Source organism: Psilocybe cubensis, chromosome 7 (assembly GCF_017499595.1).
Source record: "Psilocybe cubensis strain MGC-MH-2018 chromosome 7, whole genome shotgun sequence".
Taxonomy (NCBI): domain Eukaryota; kingdom Fungi; phylum Basidiomycota; class Agaricomycetes; order Agaricales; family Agrocybaceae; genus Psilocybe; species Psilocybe cubensis.
This window is the reverse complement of record NC_063005.1, coordinates 612,818-633,723: the sequence shown is the minus strand read 5'-3', so window position 1 is coordinate 633,723 and position 20,906 is coordinate 612,818. Positions and strand designations below refer to the sequence as shown.

General features: G+C 44.8%; 8 protein-coding genes across 8 annotated transcripts; 3 read left to right on the top strand and 5 right to left on the bottom strand.

Annotated features, from left to right (window-relative positions):
- Positions 1-459: 459 nt before the first annotated feature.
- Positions 460-2,511, top strand: JR316_0007751 (Aldehyde dehydrogenase; the record flags this gene model as incomplete). The annotated part of the gene is made up of 12 exons (XM_047893475.1): positions 460-501; positions 555-814; positions 882-932; positions 986-1,081; positions 1,137-1,180; positions 1,236-1,323; positions 1,378-1,786; positions 1,838-1,921; positions 1,979-2,103; positions 2,154-2,186; positions 2,250-2,401; positions 2,468-2,511. The coding sequence occupies 12 exons, from the start codon at positions 460-462 to the stop codon at positions 2,509-2,511; spliced, it is 1,428 nt and encodes a 475-aa protein (XP_047746790.1).
- Positions 2,512-3,844: 1,333 nt separating this feature from the next.
- Positions 3,845-5,934, top strand: JR316_0007750 (Aldehyde dehydrogenase; the record flags this gene model as incomplete). The annotated part of the gene is made up of 13 exons (XM_047893474.1): positions 3,845-3,886; positions 3,938-4,197; positions 4,258-4,308; positions 4,363-4,458; positions 4,519-4,562; positions 4,624-4,711; positions 4,764-4,991; positions 5,047-5,227; positions 5,278-5,361; positions 5,416-5,540; positions 5,593-5,625; positions 5,682-5,833; positions 5,891-5,934. 13 exons carry the CDS (start codon positions 3,845-3,847, stop codon positions 5,932-5,934), a joined length of 1,428 nt encoding a protein of 475 aa, XP_047746789.1.
- Positions 5,935-6,293: 359 nt separating this feature from the next.
- On the bottom strand, positions 6,294-6,983 carry JR316_0007749 (uncharacterized protein; the record flags this gene model as incomplete). Its single annotated transcript, XM_047893473.1, has 1 exon — positions 6,294-6,983. The coding sequence occupies one exon, from the start codon at positions 6,981-6,983 to the stop codon at positions 6,294-6,296; it is 690 nt and encodes a 229-aa protein (XP_047746788.1).
- An 848-nt stretch (positions 6,984-7,831) lies between these two features.
- On the bottom strand, positions 7,832-8,177 carry JR316_0007748 (uncharacterized protein; the record flags this gene model as incomplete). The annotated part of the gene is made up of 3 exons (XM_047893472.1): positions 7,832-7,859; positions 7,931-8,043; positions 8,118-8,177. 3 exons carry the CDS (start codon positions 8,175-8,177, stop codon positions 7,832-7,834), a joined length of 201 nt encoding a protein of 66 aa, XP_047746787.1.
- Positions 8,178-9,085: 908 nt separating this feature from the next.
- Positions 9,086-10,004, bottom strand: JR316_0007747 (Laccase; the record flags this gene model as incomplete). Its single annotated transcript, XM_047893471.1, has 5 exons — positions 9,086-9,104; positions 9,129-9,280; positions 9,331-9,351; positions 9,408-9,944; positions 10,002-10,004. The coding sequence occupies 5 exons, from the start codon at positions 10,002-10,004 to the stop codon at positions 9,086-9,088; spliced, it is 732 nt and encodes a 243-aa protein (XP_047746786.1).
- A 712-nt stretch (positions 10,005-10,716) lies between these two features.
- Positions 10,717-12,051, top strand: JR316_0007746 (uncharacterized protein; the record flags this gene model as incomplete). The annotated part of the gene is made up of 1 exon (XM_047893470.1): positions 10,717-12,051. One exon carries the CDS (start codon positions 10,717-10,719, stop codon positions 12,049-12,051), a length of 1,335 nt encoding a protein of 444 aa, XP_047746785.1.
- A 2,959-nt stretch (positions 12,052-15,010) lies between these two features.
- JR316_0007745 (Laccase-2) lies at positions 15,011-16,812 on the bottom strand (the record flags this gene model as incomplete). The annotated part of the gene is made up of 10 exons (XM_047893469.1): positions 15,011-15,043; positions 15,100-15,636; positions 15,785-15,887; positions 15,949-15,976; positions 16,039-16,055; positions 16,112-16,181; positions 16,236-16,383; positions 16,435-16,503; positions 16,565-16,631; positions 16,688-16,812. 10 exons carry the CDS (start codon positions 16,810-16,812, stop codon positions 15,011-15,013), a joined length of 1,197 nt encoding a protein of 398 aa, XP_047746784.1.
- A 1,552-nt stretch (positions 16,813-18,364) lies between these two features.
- Positions 18,365-20,644, bottom strand: JR316_0007744 (Laccase-2; the record flags this gene model as incomplete). Its single annotated transcript, XM_047893468.1, has 13 exons — positions 18,365-18,423; positions 18,478-18,536; positions 18,595-18,618; positions 18,678-18,832; positions 18,884-18,904; positions 18,962-19,492; positions 19,544-19,742; positions 19,803-19,883; positions 19,957-20,026; positions 20,082-20,229; positions 20,280-20,348; positions 20,401-20,467; positions 20,520-20,644. 13 exons carry the CDS (start codon positions 20,642-20,644, stop codon positions 18,365-18,367), a joined length of 1,608 nt encoding a protein of 535 aa, XP_047746783.1.
- Positions 20,645-20,906: the final 262 nt, after the last annotated feature.

The window sequence follows — 20,906 nt, the reverse complement described above, 5'->3', positions numbered from 1 at the left end:
GGATTAGGACCTAGGAGCTCAAGCTAAAAATGACCTTTGATAAAGGCTCTGCGTTAAAATGTTTGCTACCAAATCCTCATAAGCAGATAACACAGTTTACATCAAAGGTATGCCGCTCTTGTTAAAATTTGGTTTAGTGCAACTCATTTTTGAACGTGTATCTTTCTTAGTCATAATTCGTGGATAATTTAGTGACAAAGAATACGGAGACAAACGATCCGTAGCTCGTTATGATTGGCCAAACGTTGCTAGAGACAGCGGCATGGAATGAGGTGTGCATTGCCTTCCTGCAACGTCAACATGCCGGCCAAGTTCTTTCATCGGGTGCTGACTAACCCACTGTTTATGTTCAGAGCAATTATGCATCCTTCGATACTGAAAAGCGGCCGAGAGTATGGAGGGGAAAGCGTATAAAAATACAGTTCTGGGGTACGTGAAGATGATTCAGGAGTTACCGTGATGTCAATCGAACTCGAAGAAAGACTTTTTATCGGCGGAAAGGTACGTCACGTATCTCACCTCACTGTGCAGTGGACGCTTACTTTGAATATCAGTTTACCGAAGGGAATGGCAAACGAATCGTCGTAGTTAATCCAGCTACAAAGCAAGAAATAGCATCTGTGCACGTTGCAGGTGAAAAAGAGGTCGACGCAGCGGTTGATGCAGCCGAGAAAGCCTGGCCTGCATGGGCGAACGGTGATCCCGCTCTACGCGCAAAGGTGTTGCATAAATTAGGTGACCTCGTCGACGAACACGCCGACCGTCTCGGGACTGTACAAACCATGGAGATGGGGAAACCAGTTGTCCAATCGATGTAAGTCTTTTTCAGAGCCACGGCCAGCAGTGATAACTATCTGCGATTTCTGATAGTCATATTACAGCGGCGAAGTCCATTATGTTGCTTATCTCTTCCGATATTTCGCCGGCATAGCGTGAGTTTGTTGAGCAAGTAGAATTTTATTGCGACTTACGTGCATACCTCCAGTGACAAAGTCCACGGCAAGACCAGCCTCAATGTTCCAGGGTTTCTTGGAATGGAAATTAGGCAGCCTTATGGCGTTACGGCTGGTATCATTCCATGGTAAGTTCGTCGATAATTGTGCATATATTCAGTGGTTCTCATCGATATATACTAGGAATGGTCCTCTAGCTACATTGGCGTGGAAAGTTGCTCCTGCACGTATGTTGACTCAGTGTCCGGAAGAGACTCTTCAATAGCTAAATTGGTGTGATAGTCGCCACCGGAAACGCAAGCATCATCAAGACGAGCGAGAAGTCTCCCCTCAGTGCACTTTTGTTTGCCGCTTTGGCTAAAGACGCTGGGTACGCACGATTGCACATCTGCTTGCCTCTGTGCCTTTCTCATGATTTAGATAGCATCCCAGATGGAATTCTTAGCATACTTAGCGGGGCGCGCGAGACAGGAGAGTTAATAGTATCTCACATGCGGATTCGTAAAATATCCTTTACAGGATCCACAGCAACAGGGAAAGCCGTTGCCCGTGCTGCTGCTACATCCAACCTCAAGACAGTCACCCTCGAACTTGGGGGTAAAAGTCCTGTCATTGTTTTCGATGACTGCGATCTCGAGGACGCGGTATCCAGAGTGCATGGTGGCTTCACCCAGAACTCGGGTCAAATGTGCGCGGCTGCGACCAGGATATACGTGCAAGACACTATTTTCGACTCTTTCTCTGAGAAATTGATCGCTGCTGCTAAAACGCTGAAAGTCGGTGACCCAACTGACTCGACGTCCTGGTCGGGGCCGCAGGTGGATTCTATCCAGGTTGTGTCCAATCATTTTTCGAAGATAATCAAGTTACTAAAATTTATACAGCATAATCGCGTTATTCAATACATTGAAACAGGAAAAACGGAAGGGGGAAGTGTTCTAATTGGTGGCGTTCCTGGCGATGAAAAGGTTGGTTTTTCTCACGAGTTAAAGCGACTCACTAACCAATGCATTACACATACATAGGGGTATTATGTGAAACCCACGATATTCGTCAATGTCGATGAAGACGCTACAATTAGCAAAGAGGAAATCTTCGGACCAGTTGGCGTTCTTCATAAATTTATAACAGAAGAGGAGGCTTTAAAGAGGTATGCTATCTTGAAGTTAAATGAAATCCTTTTAATCACGAATTTTGTAGGGCAAATAATAGCGAATATGGGCTGGCTGCATAGTGAGTACTAATTGTACTAAATAGTAGAAATACACAAATGTAACTGAATGCTTGCGATATTAGTGTTTTTACCAAGGACATCTCCAGGGCGGTCCGCTTCGTAAAAGGTCTTGAAAGCGGACAGGTTGGAGTTAATACCGTCGCCATGGCACACCCAAACCTTGCTTACGGTGGATGGAAAGGGTCTGGAGTCGGACGTGAGCTAGGTGATTATGGTCAGTTTATGTCAATCATATCAAAAGCGTTCATTATGATAATCTTTTGCTTCACTTTTCTGTTAGCTATCGAAGCATATACAGAGGTCAAGACTATTTTCATTCGATGAGTTTTAGCATAGGTCGCAGGCGCTGGATCGGATTACATTCTAGAAACAGTGCACTCGTTCTGTTGTCTTCAAAAAATTTAATTCTTGTCAATGACTTCTCTTATCGTTTTACGCACTGCGTCTGCTAAGAATCTGGTTACTCTCACAGGCATGATTCCATCAATTTTTTTACAGCATCTTGACGCAGCTTTCAATGTTCCCCAACACGTCCAGCATTTCGTGATGAGCTTAGAAGTTTAGTTTTTGTGATAAGAAAATCAAAATGATTCCACGTAATAGGCTCGGGCCCGAGCTTGATACATGCTGCTTCGACGTCCATTTCGGTGACGGACGAAGCCATTCTTTTGAACTTGACATGACATATCATTTCCTTTCCTCTCAACGCAGACCTAAGAGCCTGAAAATTGAACCTAAATGCAATTTCGGACTTGGTGAGATTTGTTTGCAAGTAAGTTCGTGGTGATGTTTGATCCTGCTATTCTACAGTACGGAGTTTTCTCGTGCACATGCCAATGAGAATAGATCGCGATTACATACTGTCACTTCGGTCAGAAATCCAGAATATAGTGTGTTTTGATTTATTCTAATGGCTAGTACTATTTAGTGATCAACATGTAAAGCAATGTCAAGGTTGTGTGAAGGTCGCTCAGACTTCATTATAACAGTCAACCGGTTGAAAGAAACCCGGAATAGCCGACTGTTTGCACCTGCTTACGCGTTGAACACGAACGTCGGTAATCTTTTCCACGACCCTCATCGCAATCTCTTCCATATCTCAACGGTGGATTCTCAATATCCGCCTTTTACAGAGCTGCTGTACTAAAATGCCGGACATCACCATTCTATTAAAGGATCTCTCTACGAGGACGGTGTAAGATCGCTTGCTAAGCGAATTGGCGACACAGAAATACTCGGATACAGACGGAATTCGAAGCTACGTCTTAATAAGCAAGTTTTTGTTGGGAGACGGGAACTGTAGGAGTGAATCTCTTTTCTCATTGTCATACCCACTGACTTGCTCCCGGTTGCTTTGGGTACTCGCATTGCTCCACATGATAATTCATTTATCCATGAAGTAACGCTTCTGAATCTTTCCGACGAACAAGACCTTATTATATGTTAAAATCTGCCCCCTCAAAGTGAAAAATGGAATCACATTGGGAAACTTGCTTCGGTGTCGGGTACTATTCTGGGCCATCGCATACACGTTCCATGCCGAGGTCCCCTCTTTACGTCCATGTGAGGCGTGACATTGGTGGGCAAGGTTTCTATAAGAAGGGGCCTTTCAAGAGGACAGTCGAATTCATCGATAAGAACTGAATTTTACCCCACCATGTCAATTCAACTCGAAGAACGCCTATTTATTGCTGGAAAGGTTCGTCTATACCTCTCGTTTTCCTTACTCTTAATGATAACCGTGTTGTAGTTTGTCGAGGGTAATGGCGAACGCATCGACGTAATCAATCCCGCCAACAAAGAGAAGTTAGCATCAGTGCACGTTGCAGGACAGAAAGAGGTTGATGCTGCAGTCGACGCTGCAGAAAAGGCATGGCCTGCGTGGGCTGACGGTGACCCGTCTACCCGCTCCAGAATCATGCACAAACTGGCCGATCTTGTTGATGAAAATGCTAACACTCTTGGGATGGTACAATCGTTGGAGATGGGAAAACCCCTGAAGGATTCAATGTACGCCTAATCTGTTAGCCTTAAATGGAAATAGTCATAACTAACATTTCTGTCGCCTAGTATCGAGGCCCACGGTGTCGCATATGTCTATCGCTGGTTTGCTGGAGCGGCGTAAGTTTTGATCGAACTATCTAATGAAGTAGTGCTAATTCCTCCCAACTATAGAGATAAAATACACGGAAAGACTAGTTTGAATGTACCAGGCTTTTTGGGTTTGGAGATTCGTCAACCGTATGGTGTCACAGCCGGAATCATACCCTGGTGCGTTATCCTCTAAATTAATACTTGGCCAATCACTAAAAGATTATATTGTGTAAATAGGAACGGGCCTCTTGCTATGCTTGCATGGAAAACGGCGCCAGCGTGTAAGTTTCTTCTTTGAACAGCAGCAATGAAGGTGAACTCACCTTCATTTCTTTCAACTAGTGGCTACTGGAAATGCAAGTATTATTAAGACCAGTGAGAAGTCACCTCTCAGTGCTCTTATTTTTGCAGAACTTGCCGTGAAAGCTGGGTATGTACATCACATCCGTATCGTAGCCAAACCCTTTAATGACGGTGTACAGACTCCCTGACGGTGTTTTGAGCATCCTGAGTGGCGCCCGGGAGACAGGACAGCTCCTGGCTTCCCATATGCGCATTCGTAAAATTGCTTTTACCGGTTCTGCTATTGCTGGGAAGGCCGTCGCAGAGGCTGCTGCACGGTCCAACCTGAAGTCGTGCACGCTTGAGCTTGGTGGTAAAAGCCCTGTCATCGTGTTCGACGATTGTGACATGGAAGATGCCGTCACCAGGTACGTATCATACCTTCGAATGGCCTACCGGTTTACTCATTTTTATCCATCGCAGAGTTCTGGGTGGATTCAATAGAAATTCCGGTCAGATTTGCATCGCTGGAACGCGGGTGTATGTCCAAGACACGATCTTCGACAAGTTTTCGGAAAAGCTTTCTGCGGCTGCTCAAAGTTACAAAGTCGGAGACCCCACTGACGAGTCATACTCTTCGGGTCCGCAAGTCGACATTCTTCAGGTACGTTGTACAAAAGTCAGCCATGTAATGCTGGCTAATTCTCCGTTCAGCATAAACGCGTCCTGCAATATATCGAAACTGGGAAAGCTGAAGGTGCTAAGGTTCTGACTGGTGGAGCCGCCGGAGATGAAAAGGTACGAGTGATTTTTCGTCCTTTCTTCAGAAATTTTATTTTCTCTGTGTCCTAGGGATTCTATGTCAAACCTACCATATTCGTTGATGTCAAAGATGATGCTATAATCAACAAGGAAGAGATATTTGGTCCAGTGGCAATACTCCACAAATTCACCACAGAGGAGGAAGTGCTGAAGAGGTGTGTGATAATGGTAAAAATATATAACACACAAAATTCATGAAAAGTACAGGGCAAACGATACTGAGTATGGCTTGGCGGCTTAGTAAGTCATTTGTTCAATCTGCACTCGAGCAAGGGTAAACTGATTCTCCTCGTCAGTGTCTTCACGAAAGACGTTTCACGCGCCATTCGATTCGCCAAAGGACTCGAAGCTGGACAGGTCGGCGTGAACACTACAGGAAATGCCCACCCAGACCTTGCTTTCGGCGGCTGGAAAGGCTCCGGCATTGGTCGTGAACTCGGACATCATTGTGAGTACCCAAATCTGTGAATCCAATGCGGGGGAACTGACCACTCCACCTCTATAGCCATCGATGCCTATACAGAGGTTAAGACTATTTTCATTCGTTGAAGTTTGAACCAATCTCAACCGAACTCATTGTATACATGTAATATATTTTATCATTTTGTATGTCCAAATCGCGCGAAAGCTCACTCAGAACAAACATTGAGGCTTGAAGTTTCAATCAGTTCTTCTGATCTCTGCGTTTATGAAACAAGTAACTGAATGGGAAAACTCTCTGTCGATCATCTCTGCTCCAGGTTACTCAAAACTATCTGTATTGCCAACAGAAACCAACTTGCATTGCATGAATAGTACGTGTATTGTTTTGATATACACGCTATCTAATTATCCTCTTCTTTCTTTCTTTCTTTCTTTCATATATCCCTTTCCCTTCATTCATGCTTGCGGTGGACATCCTTGGAGAATCAGTAATGGTACCTGTGACCACCATTTCCGTGTGCGTTGCCGGAACCACCGTACCCATTGCCACTGTGGTGGCCTCCGTTTCCAGAGTTGACGTTGCCGTTATTGCCGTCTCCAGTGAACTGGGGCTCTGGCTCTGGCTCACGGTAGTACACTGGCATGTCGTACGGGTAATACCCTCTGTGCGAGGAGACACCGCCGTTTCCGTTGCTGTTATGGGTCCCGCCATTTCCATTTCCACTACCGTGTCCTCCATTTCCGGAGTTGATATTGCCGTTATTTCCGTTACCGCTGAATTGCGGTTCTGGCTCTGGCTCGCGGTGGTACATTGGAATGGGCATGTCGTACTTGTATCCTCCGTACGAGAACATATCGTCGTTTTCGTTGCTGTTATAGGCCCCGCCATCTCCATTACCACTACCGTATCCTCCATTTCCGGAGTTGATATTCCCGTTATTTTCATCACCGCTGAATTGTGGTTCTGGTTCTGGCTCCCGGCGGTAGAATGGTATTCTGTAGTCTGGGTAAAAACCACCGTTTCTGTTGGCACTGTTGTATCCACCATGTCCATTTCCGCTCTCATTGCCTCCGTTTCCTGAGTTGATGTTCCCATTATTTCCATTACCGCTGAACTGAGGCAGGGCAATAGCGTTGGAAATCAGGGCGGACAGCACAAGGATAGTCAGAGTCATTGAGGGAAACATTTTCTGTTAACAATCGGAGTCAGCAAGCTGTTCTGACTCTCGAGGTCAACCGATACCTACGGTGATAATTCGATTCAAAAGTATTTTTGAACTGTTTGCGTGTCCGTTACTAATGCAAGCTGGTAGCAGGTGACTGAAAGCTCACTCACCTTAAGAGTGAAGCTGGGGAGCTCGATGGAGGATGGGGTACATTCTCTTCCCTTTTATACATAATTTAATGCCGATGATATACCTAAAATACAACAACTTGAGACTCGAATAGGCAGTACACTTTCTAAAACGGGTGGTACAAACCAACCCATTTTGGGACACCCGCTCATCGATTCCGAAATGAGTCGTTTTTATTCCACTAGAACGCTTTAAAGTGTAGAACTTCAGCATGGTAGACACATAGCTGACTCTCGCGCTCACTACTCCTGAATGTCATACTTGAAAACACCTGCTCTCCCATACCACTATTAGTAAGTCATCTCGAGCGGCACCTATGAGTGCCGTGGGAAAATGCATTTGTCAGTACCTAAGCTTGGCCAATATCAATAGGATCACTTGAGATGAACGGGATGGACAGAGACCAGGAACGGCGCCCTGAAAATTACAGCAGAGCACTACTTATGGCTAGTAGAGCATGATTTTATGAGCTTGGATTATAGACAAGTGTTTTCCACGTTCAGATTGGTATCCAAATCTTTCGTTGAACTTTGATTGCTCCAAATCAAGCCAATATTTTGTTGTTTTTATTCTGAATAACACTACCAAGCTAGTACATTTCACGGTTGTGGAGTAATGGACAACACTTTGTACTACGGAAACCTTGCAGGCGTCCTTGTTGGTTGAATTTAAGACGAAGTGGCAGTGGGGAATTCTCTATGAATAGAAATAAGACATAAGTTCTATCGTTTCATTGATGGTGGATGCTGTAACATTTCCAGGCTTACGTCCAGGTAATCGTAGTCGTCCTATCAACTATATAAGGAGACTCTGGGATGAGAGTGCGATATATCTCCTTGGCTGTGAATACGGTAGGTTCCTCTTTGCGTATGTCAAGCTTCTGTGCGAATGTAAAAGTATTTTTGAATGAGCATCTATCATAGTAACTGAGTATAACGCAACTTCCTCACTAACCGCAGATGCTCCCAATGCACAACCGGCTATTATGAGCGCAATAATAGAGAAGGGAGGCATGGTACGAGGCAAACTGGAGGTATCGTGTAGTCGGCATCATAATATACTCTGATTGAGTGAATATCTCGACGTCATCAGCAGACCATTTCGTCTGTCTCTCTTACTTACTAATAAATGCCAAACTACTGCCAAGTGATAGTCTTGCCTGTCTACAAACCTCCCGTAGCACTATAGCCCATGAGGTTCGCAGGAAGCCAAAATTGGTGTATATTATCGGATAGACTAGATACTATGAACGCTTTTATTTCTAGTTCGATCTGCATCTAGTACAGTGATTGCCAGTGATCAGGACCGAGTTAGAGTTAGAGGTTGATAGTATCAAGACTACGTTTAATTCGTGATAGGAGCATACAGGAAAGGAATTCTGTCCAGGTAGGTTACTGTTGTCATAATTCAATCCATTCTTTTTGTGGGGCTATTGTTTAAACCATCAGAATATACTGAACAGTTGTAATATGTTTATACAACGTATGATCTTCATTCGCAGCACAGTAACAAAAAGTGAACTGGGTTTGAGTAGAAACGAAAAATACTACAAGCTTGAAATTTGACGGCACTTCATTCTCCTAACCATCCGGTGAGGTACATGGACGCGGTGTATCCAAGCATTGGTGCTCCGACGGCTAGAAGACGATGCCGATTAATGGAACTTTTGAGGAGGTATGGCGTTGAAAATGGGACAAAGTTGATCCCAAGCAGCTAGATAAATGATCTGAGTCAAGGGTATCAATGAAAATAGTACATGGAGGCGTACGAGGAGGGCTGCTGAATTGAATGGATGGAATGTCCTCTGTGAAAACCACCGCCAAACCACTGGAGAAAAAGTATTCAATCTCATCATTAAAGGCTTTTCACTGATTGAGACTTACGCCTCAATATGCCAATCAATGTGGCTGATGTGTGCGTAATCAGGGCATGAATATGTGGCTATAGTGGAATAGGCAGACACACCAGTGCAGGATCCAAGGGCCGGAATTGTCGGTCTTGAAACGTATGGTAACGTTGTCCGTATCTTCCCTTCCTATGTTCACTACGTCGCGCCTGACAGGATTGGCATAGTTGTACCGATTGCTGCCGGCGCTTCGCACGACGGAGAAATCGTGCTAAAAAGAGTCGTCAGGTAACGTCAACTACATGAAGATCAATCACATACGCCATGCAAATGCATAGGGTGCTATAGGCGGCAAGATAAGAGGGGTTGAAAACGATTTGTGTAACTGAGAAGCTTACTGGGCTTCCGGGCCTTCCACCGGGCATAGATATTTCTATGACTTTATTAGGGGGGAGAGTATAAACCGATCCGGCGGGGAGCAAATCATTTGCTGACTGGGCTCCGCTGAGTATCTGGAGCAACACTGGAACCGGGACTTCTGGGAAGGTGAAATTATTAACGAAAAACGTCTCGGAAGGTGAGTTGTAAGAAATATCGAGCTTGATGTTGACGTCGGCAGCTCCTGGAGATGGAAGGCCCGGGGCGGCCGGGCTATAGAGAGGCCGTAGATCTGCTTCAACCAAAGGAATAGTAATGGAAGCCTTTTTTGTCGTTGGATTGACTGCGGGGGCTCCAGAGTAACGTAGTATGGCAGAGTTGATGCCTCCTGCATAGCCTTGTATCCCATCATCTGGGTATGTAGGCTGCGACCGAATCCAGTAGTTTCCGACCGGATTATTGGCATAAAGAATAAAAGAATATCGTTGACCCGCGAAGATAGTAATTTCATTCACAGTAAGAGGTTGCACGCTCTGAGAGTCAGCTTCGATGACGGTCTATCATGTAGTATGTCATATGAAAATTAGATTAACAAATTTGATAAGCGGACTTACCATAGAATGACCATCAATCGAGAAAGAAAATGCAGGATCACACGAAATTGAAATGAGACGGAACCGATATCGCTTTTGGGGAATTATGTTTATGACTGACAAGGGAGTTGAATCAGTAGTTTTATCTCCGGGAACGCGACCTTGCCCGTTGATCAGAACTGAATCTTCCTTAGCAGTTCGGAGGGTCTGTAGAGGAGCAGCCTTATGATACCTTTGTTTCGAAAAGGAAGTCAGATTACGGCTGAGCAATACACGTCATATTGGAACCCACCAATCTGCAAGGGTAATGATTGTACTTTCTGTGACACATGATAGGACAAGAATCGTCGCTATCAGCTTCTTAGCAAGGGACGAAACAGGGGAGACTTACCGTCGTCGATATCATACCTACGTATATAAATAAATTAGGATGAATTTAAACTAATTTTTAGCGCTACCATTAAAACACGCACCAGGTTCTATAGGGATCGGTTGGATCATAAACAATCAAAGCTCCTCTAAGGCCATCGCAATACTGTGTAGCTGTATAGTAAATATATCAATATCTCCGCCTTGATTTATATCCTAGACTCTATACGCACAGTAATGAGAATGATACCAAAAAGTCCCAGCTTGGTTGGCCGTGGGAAACTGATATAGGAAAGAATGACCAGGAGCAATAGGGCACTGAGTCACGCCGACAACACCGTCTGCCCAACTAGTTCCTTTTTGGAGGATGTTCTCACGCACTAACCACCACCATCAACATGGTCAGCGTGCCAGCTCACCGGCCCCGCTGCTGGGTACACGGCGACAGCGCTCTCCAGACTCAACCCCAGGCCCAACAGAGTCAGAGAGTGATGGCCGAAAGCTGCTACAGACCAAGAGGTCACCCCATACGAAGCGCCTTATAAAGAAAGGCAGAACTCACCCTCGGAAATCAGTGGATGCCCCTCCGGGTCCCTCTCCACAGCACTCTGTCAACACACCCATACCATTGGCGGACCCACACAGTGCCCCAAACACCGATGCTGCACCCCCATCTACTCTGCCCCCGCCAGCTGTGTCTTCGGACATTGTTGCCGGACAGGTTGCTCACCTCGAGACGCTGCTGGACTCCATTCTGGCAACGGTCGCGATTATACAGAGCATTTCTCACGGTACCGTCACACTCAGTGACCGAACGATGCACGCCGCTCTGCTGCTACACTCAACCTTATTCCCGGCAGACCCGGAATATCACCCCCAAAACCCTGAAAGGGTTACTGAGCCCCGGTCATACGCTACAGTGGCCAAAACTACACCAGTGGCTCAGCCAGCTCACACGCCGCAGAGGACATCCCCAGCCCCAATTGCTGGAGGCCCTGTTAAGACCCGCCCTCACGTCACTCGTCCAACCCGCCATTATTCCTCAAATAATCGCCTTATTGCATCCTGGGATGACTTTCCACTTACACAGCCATCTGGTCCACTCACTGATTTTGTGGAGCGACTCAATAGCGAGCTCTCACCAATGTCACGGGACCCCCCTCGTCATGTTCTCGGAGCTAATGTCTCAAAATCAGGAAGGCTCATTATCCACACTGCAAACGACACTGGAACTGCTAGAATAAAAGCTCGCCCGATGACTATTCTTCAAGCAGCTCAGGCCTCCGATTGCTTTCCTAATTTTGATTCAACTATTGGTGACCCACCCACAGTTCACTCGGATGTGCCATGGCATGGTATAGTGGTCCATGATCTCCCAGCCGATTCACTTCGCGACTCTTTCGACTCCGCCACTCCAAAAAACAGCATATGGTCATTACTTGAAAATGAGGCAGGGGTATCTAGGCAGGATATCCGAGGGCAAATACGGGCTCTTTGTCGCGATGGGGAGGAGTTCCAGAAGGACCGACTTTCTATTCTCATTAGGTTTGAAGACAAGAACATCACAGAACGGCTCTATCACTCTGGCATTTTTCTCTTTGGCTCCTGGTGTCGAGTCTCTCGATATCGGGAGCGGAAGAGGAAACCTCAACCTTCAACTCCAACTCCAGCACCCCACGCAGAAAACACCACGCCGCAATAAATGTTAGTAATCTCTCATAAGCAACACTTCTTATTCCTTTACACAGTACACATGGAACAGTAGGATTACAACCTATATAGAGAAACTGTAATGGTAGTACTAAGCCAAGGGAGGGGCCCACCCCTCAGAGGCTATAACATAAAATAAAAAAAAAAAAGTTCCTTTTTGATGAAAACCATGCCAATGCTGAAGAAACCTTCAAGAAATATAATGAGGGCTAGACAAAGGTACTCACGATGCTCGTGCCCATCAGCATAGTGGCATCAGTTAACTGATTGACGACGTTCAAGCTCAGCGTGTCGCCCTGAGAAATTGTACACTCGGTTTCCCACTCATGAAATTGCAATAGCCATTAATTTACGTACCTTTGTGGCCCGAATTACAGGTCCGGGGAAAGATAGAGTGTCCAGTGAAGTTCCAGCTAAAACAGCCCTGCGATTGTTTAGAACAAAACGAGTAACAAAATAAAAGGTCAAGTTACGAGCGCTTAATTCCGTCGGGAGCTATGTTTTTGTTTCCGATAACCAAAGTCGCGGAGGGACCTATCATGACAGCATAGGCTTGAAGTCCCAGTCCAAGGGTAGCGATGCTTAGAAGAAAATTCATCTTGAAACTTGCAAAGGAACATCTTTGTAGCAAGCCTTTTATACGAGTATACTACCAGGCAGTTTAACGAGAATTGGGGTCTAGGCACAACGGCACATTTAATGACCGATCTTTTCCATGGCTTCAGCGGAACATTGGTATGAATAGCAACGATGTATCGGTACTTTGACTTGAGTTGGTATGAATGTACCTTCTTTTCCCCCTTGTTCTTTAATTTGCTTCAGTTCTTGATCGCAATTACAGTTCACCTACAACTTTTGTCTGACTAGGTAAGTATAATGCGATTCTGAGCTCCTTTGCTACTTTACTCATGACTTGAACTTTAGTTTTACACAACGCCTTGCTGCTCACCCTTTAACAAGTATTCAGGCTATTCCAGTATTACATCAAGCTTTTCTACACCCAATCGCAATCTTACTTTCTTCTAGTTTTTAAATGTAAACATGTATTGCAGGCATAATCTACCTTCCTTGACTCTCAGGTGTCCAAAATAACCTCTTGAGCATTACTCTGTACGTATTCCACATGTCTATTTAGGTTATGGTCCTGAATGTGCCCCAGATTCATGAGATACCATATCCATTTTGTATCCATTAGTTTAGCAAGATGCGAGTTCATTTCATAAAGTAAATACACGGAATCCAATTTCTCACAACCTAGTATAGTATCCCTCTATCTATCCCTCTACCGTAACACAACAGACCAACTTCATCATAGGTTTGGGTAGGGCGTCGTTTAGACGGCATCCGCCGTCGGCTTCGTTGATCAAGGGTGCCATTTTTGGTAGATGAGGAGTTTTTGCTACAATAGTGATCGTTCGGAATTTGAAATAGACCGACAGCGCGTGACCTGTTGTGTGTCGTATTTTTTTGTTGACTCTACGTCAACGACCGCCCTCCCACCACCGACGAAGCAAAGCCAACCGCAAAGAGATGGAATGAGTATGGAGGGAGGGGAATAGTTTGATAGGGGAAACGTACAAAGGGACACCTACAAATTCCGTGAGTGATAATTAAACCTTCTTTACTTTCGGTACAGTCACTGCCAGCTGAAGGATCATGAGTGTTCTCAACCTGAAAGATACCAACCAGGAGTAGCATATCCCAATGCTCACTCATACTTATGCACACCCTATCATTCATATAATCCCCCACCACTTTCGGCTGTCATTTCTGCAGACTATGATGGGGCTCCTAGATGTTTCTCCGCGGTCAATGTGGGTGGAAATGAGGTAAGGCTTGCCAGTGTGCTGTTCGTCAGTCTAAGACGTACCTGGCGGTGTTTATAGCATCCAATATGGTGACAGGGATGGATTGGTCTGAGCGCCTTCTGCCGTTCTTTTCCTAGCTCATCATTGAACCATCATGTAGTGTCAATTGATGTGAGCAGTGTATTCTGCTCCCTCTTAGGCACGATGTTGGCGTGGTGTGTCATAGTCGTATACAAGCCCTTTTCCTTATCATGCTCTTACAACCATCCACCCCCATCCAGGTGCCAACACGCGGAAAACACAACGATTTCGCTGATCGCCTGCGTAGGGTGCGCGAAATGAGTGAAGCGAGTAGCATATTCTACATCGGAAATTCAGAAAAACGTCTAGTTTCTAACGCTGATTGTTGGTCAGTCCGTGAGCTAAGTTCATTCTTGCGGCTACTATGCAAAATGAATGGACTGCAAAGAACTTGCTTAACATTTGTACGAAGATATATTCAAAGCACAGTAACAAACAATTCACTAGGTCGAGTCAAACTTGAACACTTGGTACACGGTACACTTGATATTATTGCTAACCATAGACCCTATTCATCAATGGTAGACCCCAAGCCCCGATCAAATATGTTGATCAGGTGAATTTTTGGGGAGGTAAAGCGTCGAAGGTAGGGCAAAGTTGATCCCAAGCCGCTAGACAGACGGACTTAGTCAATATATCAGGGAACATATAAATAAATGCATACGAGGAGGCTTGCTGAGTTGAATAGATGCGAAATCCTCTGCGAAAACCACGGCCAAACCGCTGGAGAATACGTGTCTTTTTAGTTATACTAGTCACCGGATGAAAATGAGTTTGGATACTTACGCTTCAAGATGCCAGTCTATGTGGCTGATGTGCGCTCGTTAGTGTATGAACAGGTGGACAGTATAGTATTATTTGTAGACTTACCAATGTAGGATCCATGGGCCAGAGTTATCAGTCTTGAAACGTATGGTAACGTTATCCGTGAGGTTTCGGCCTATGTTAACGACGTCGCGCCTGACAGGATTTACATAATTGTATTGTGAGCTGCCGGCGCTTCTCACGACGTAGAAATCATGCTACAGAGAGTAGTCAGTGTCAAGTCTGCCATACTAAAAATCAGTATCGTACGCCGTGCAGATGCATAGGATGCTACAAGCGCCAAGTAAGAGAGAGGAAACAATATACATGAGCAGAGAGAAGCTTACCGGGCTTCCAGTACTCCCACCAGGCATAGATATTTCTATGACTTTGTTAGGAGGGAGAGTGTATACTGATCCGGCAGGGAGAAGCTGATTGGGCTGGTATTTCTTGCTAAGAATTTGGAGCAATACTGGAACTTTGACTTCCGTGAAGGTGGCATTATTGACAAAAAACTTGCTGGTTGTATTGTTGAAAGTGATGCCTATCTTGAGGTTGACGTCGGCTTTTCCTGGGGAAGGAACACCTGGAGCGGCAGGATTGTAGAGAGGTCGCAGATTTGCCTCAACTAGTGGATTGGCAGGAGATGCTTTCTGTGTTGTTGGGTCGACAGCTGGTGCACCACTGTAACGGAGGATGGCAGAATTGATTCCATTCTTAAATAGATCTTTAGAAGGACCATCTTCATCGGGAAGTGCTCGGATCCAGTAGTTTCCGACGGGGTTGTTGGCATAGAGAACAAAGGAATACCTTTGGCCTGCGTAGATGGTAATTTCGTTAACCGTAAGAGGTTGTACGCTCTGAGAGTCGGCCTCGATAACAGTCTATCAAAATAATAAGTGTATGGGTTATATGTTAATTTTAAGAAATACTTGCCAGGGGGTGTCCGTCAATTGAGAAAGTAAATGCAGGATCGCACGACATTGAGACCAAACGGAAACGATAACGCTTGTTGGGAACCACATTAATAACCGACAGGGGCGAAGCAGGACCGCCAGGATAGCGACCCTTTCCGTTGATCAAAGTAGCGTCTGCTTCAGTAGGGATAGGCTCTAAATGAGCAACTTTGTGATACCTGAGTTTTGAGGAAACGGATATGAAATTATGCTTAGGTTGTTCAAATTTTGTGGACTCACCAATCTGCAAGGGTAATCACTGTCGATTCTGCGGCAAGCATTTGAATATGAATTGAATTATCAACGACTCCCAGTAGGTGGACGACATACCATCATCAATGTCATACCTACAAAGGAATGTTAAAAAATCAGTATATTCTAGAATGATGGTCGATAGTCTCACCAAGTTCGGTAGGGATCCTCTGGATCGTAAACAATCAAAGCTCCTCTAAGGCCGTCGCAATATTGAGTAGCTATATAAGAATTTTGTTAGAAGCATTACAACAATATCCTGAGTTTATACGCACAATAGTGGGAATGGTACCAGAAAGTCCCAGCTTGCTCGGCTGTAGGAAATTTATACAGGAAAGACTTGCCAGGAGCAATTGGGCATTGAGTCACGCCAACAACGCCATCTGCCCAACTGGTTCCTTTTTGGTGAATGCCGTGCCAGTGCTATAGAAATATTGGCCAATATGTAGGCAACAATCATTTAATAACACTTACAATACTCGTTCCAGTCAACATGCTAGTATCCGTCAATTGATCTATGACGTTCACCTGCAACGTATCACCCTAGTAAAATGCACACTGTGAATTTATTGCTCGCCACATCACAACACATCAACCAACACACCTTTGTAGCCCGAATTACAGGTCCGGGGAAGGATAGAGTGCTGGCTGAGGCTCCAGCCAACACGGCTCTGTGAATCAGAGTGATCAGAACAAATTAACTCGGAAAATATTGTAAATAACTTACGAGCGCCTAAGTCCATCAGGAGCTATGACTTGATTTCCGATAACCAAATTGGTGGTCGGACCTATTGCAACAGCGTAGGCTTGAAGTACCCATCCAAGGGCTATGAGGCCTTTGAGAAGATGCATTTTCTGAAGAGTGCAGAATAGCAAGAGATACTGTAAAGGTTCGTTGAATCAAAGCTTTTATATGAGTAGAAACCATGGATTATTTAATAACAGTTCATTTGTGCAATCCTCATACCAGTCTAGAACCACCTTGTCATTCAATTATTGCGAATTCATCTAATCCTTGTAGCGGAAGGAGATTCAAATTTTCCTGAAGTCTCTTTGGGTTATGGACCCGATAATGCCTGATTTACTCGAGGTGAAACTACTTCCACTGGTTTACCAAATACTGGCTTCAATTCACTGCGTCAAGTCAAGACTAGAACGGTCTATTTCGCTCAGCCTAAATGTGCATTTCAGGTCAAAGAGAAGCGTCTCTTCATTACATCAACAAAGAGATGCTTCAATTTGGGTGGATAGGCAGTGGCGGCCTTCATCCGGCACAAATCGTTTTGCTGATTAAGTTTGTTGTTCTTGTTAGGAGAATATTCTGCAGCAGCCGATGTTACTTCGGGATTTCATTTCACCGGAATATTTACCATTCCTCTTGTCTTCCACCTTGGGAAAGGATAAAGTTGAAAAAATTGATATACCTATTCTGAAAATAGACAGACTTTCAACTTTAAAAGTCTCGTTATTTGTTGCAATTCCATTTTATTGCAATGCGCATCTCAGATATTCAGAGAGGTAGAGTCCATAATAATACCTCTAAAAAGTACATTGGATTGCGCCTGAGTAGGCCTTTCGGAAACATGGTGTTCTCGTAATTCAAAGAAGGCATATTATTCATTGTCCGATTCACATTTCATGCATTTATTTTAAGCGTTGACATACACTGTATCGATAAAAATGGAAGTACTAATGCCGCATTTAAGGCCACCGATGCGCCGTACGATTGGGTTGACGCCCTGCGATTGGGTATCATGCGTCTGACGTGGGATCGCGCGTCCGAACCCATCCAGTGTTTAACGTAACGTGTCAATGTATTCGCGCAATTGTCTCGTATAGATCCGTGGTAAATGGGTTAGTACGGGCATAGGAATGTCTGGAACGATTCAAGGGTATACGATTGAGGGTGTAAATCGCTTTTGAGCGCGTTGTCATCGGTGTACATCGCGAACAATTGGGAAAGGTTTAGACATATGTATGACTGTTCTTGATAGTTTAGTTCAAAGCCATGACAGGATACGTTACTTAACCTTGTCAGGTATGGTCATAATGGTGAGGACTGGCTGAAAATGTTCTCAGAGATGAGACGGAATGTAAATTAGGAGCGCCTATCGGCACAACAAGCCACATCTTTCCTCTGATCGCCAGTTGTTGGAGGTAAAGACAAGTAGTACGTTGTAGGGAGGAGTTTACAGCTCAAGCTAACTCAAACTATCTGGCCTCAACCACCAATTGTAGCATTGAAATAGAAAAAGATACTACTTCCATCTACAGTACAGCAACAATGCGTTGACCAAATCAAAAGGCGCGAAGTTGAACATTTGATGCATGAGTCCTAGCAATCAGAAGCTTCTGTTACAATGAAATTTCCAAGCCCTAAACACAGTTTTGGTTAGGATGTTTGTCAGTGAAAGGTTTGAGGCGGTAAAGCGTTATAGATAGGACAAAGTTGATCCCAAGCAGCTAGGTAGTTTGGCTAAGTCAGAATTTTTAGATTTATATTAAAAGAAGACATACGAGGGGGATTGCTGAGCTTGACTGACGGAGCATCCTCCGCGAACACAACAGCCAAACCACTAGAAACAATGTGTGCAGTTTCGTTACGCAAACCGGTTGATGAGCAAGCGAACTTACGCTTCAAGATGCCAATCAATGTGGCTCACATATGCTTCCTTAGTACATGGACAGATGATCATATATAATGATAGTGAACATACCAATGAAGAATCCAAGGGCCAGAGTTGTCGGTCTTGAAGCGTACGGTGACGTTATCTTCAGCTCTACTTTCGCCTAGGTTAACCACATCGCGCCTAACAGGATTCACATAATTGTATTGTTTGCTACCGGCGCTTCGCACAACCGAGAAGTCGTGCTACAGAGAGTCATCGGAAACGTCAGCTACATTCAAAGTTTGATCACTTACACCGTGTAAATGCATAGGATGCTACAATTGTCAAAGTGAGAGATCGTAAATAATACATACAAATCGAGAAAATGTTACCGGGCTTCCAGTGCTACCACCGGGCATAGAAATTTCTATAACTTTGTTCGGGGGAAGTGTATATACTGATCCAGCTGGGAGTAAATCAATTGCTGACTGTCCTCCACTGAGAATTTGAAGCAACACTGGAACCGGGACGTCTGCGAAGGGAACGTTATTGACGAGAAATTTCTGAGTGTCGTTGTTGTAAGTGATTTCTAAATTAATATTGACGTCGGCAGCTCCTGGGGATGGAATTCCGGGAGCAGCAGGATTGTAGAGGGGTCGTAGATTTGCCTCAATCAAAGGATTCGAGACGGAAGCCTTTGACGTGGTTGGGTCTTTAGTGGGTGCGCCGTAGTAACGCAGTATGGCAGAGTTAATGCCTCCTGCATAGCCTTTCAATCCATCATCGTTGGGGTGCGACCGAATCCAGTAGTTCCCGATGGGATTGTTGGCATAAAGAATGAAGGAATATCTTTGACCGGCGTGGATGGTAATCTCATTAACCGTAAGAGGTTGTACGCTCTGGGAGTCAGCCTCAATAACAGTCTATTCTTTTTTAGTATGTTTGATATATCTTACTGATGAAATATGACTTACCATCGGATGTCCGTCAATTGAGAAAGTAAATGCAGGATCACAGGACATAGAGATTAAACGGAATCGGTAACGCTTGTTTGGAACCACCTTTATAACTGACAGTGGAGATTCGGGTCCTCCTGGAAAGCGTCCTTGTCCGTTGATCAAAACCGAGTTTATATTAGCGGGAAGAGACTGTTGGGGAGAAGCCAGATGATACCTTTACATGGAGATGGGTTTAGTTTAAGAGAGCCTGATTACCAGTTTTATGTAGGCTCACCAGTCTGCAAGCGTAATAATCGTCGTTTCTGAAATTAGGATGCAATGGTTATCAACTTGTGCAGTTCGGGCGTAAAAACGACTTGCCATCGTCGAAATCATACCTAGAGACATTAAATTTGAGATATGACTCAGAGTAATGCCAATGAACGCACCAGGTCCGATAGGGATCAGTTGGATCATACACAATCAAGGCACCTCTAAGGCCATCACAATACTGTGTAGCTATAGAATAACCTTGTCAAGCACAACGTCCGGAATTTTCACTTTGAATGCGCACAATAATGAGAATGGTACCAGAAAGTCCCAGCCTGGTCGGCTGTGGGAAATTGATACAAGAAAGAGTGACCAGGAGCAATAGGGCACTGAGTTACACCCACAACGCCGTCTGCCCAACTAGTCCCTTTCTGGTAGAACCCATGCCAGTGCTACACAAAGTGTAAGAACGTTAAGACGAGCATAGAACAAAGATACTTACGATGCTTGTACCCATTAACATGGTGGAATCGGTCAACTGATCTACGACGTTTATTTGCAGCGTGTCACCCTGGAAAAATGCACCATGTAAGTCTGCTTCATATCATTATCGTTCACCGCACCTTTGTTGCCCTGATCACAGGTCCGGGAAAGGATAACGTATTGAAAGATGCACCAGCCAAAACAGCACTGCGAGACATTAGGACATCCTGGCTACGACGATTTGGATAAAAAAAATTACGAGCGTTTGTATCCATCGGGAGCGATGGCTTTGTTTCCAATGATCAAATTAGCCGATGGGCCTATCATGAGGGCGTAGGCACGAAGGCCACATGAAAGTCCAATGATACTGTACAGGATATGCATTTCCTGGTAAGCAGCGGGTCGCAAGATACATTGCACAGCAGCACACAAACCTTTTATCCAAATATCGGTGTTGAACTAGTGGAAAGTGTAAAGGGAGCTAGACGAGCGACTCGTCCTATACCAGGAAATTCTTATAGTTCTAGTAGGAAAAGGTCTCGCTTCTGAGCTACAGCGAGCGAGGGCGGGGTGAGGAAAACTGACACCGATACGTCAGTTGAGACTACGCCAAACTGACCTCAAATGACCTAAGGGAACTTGGACC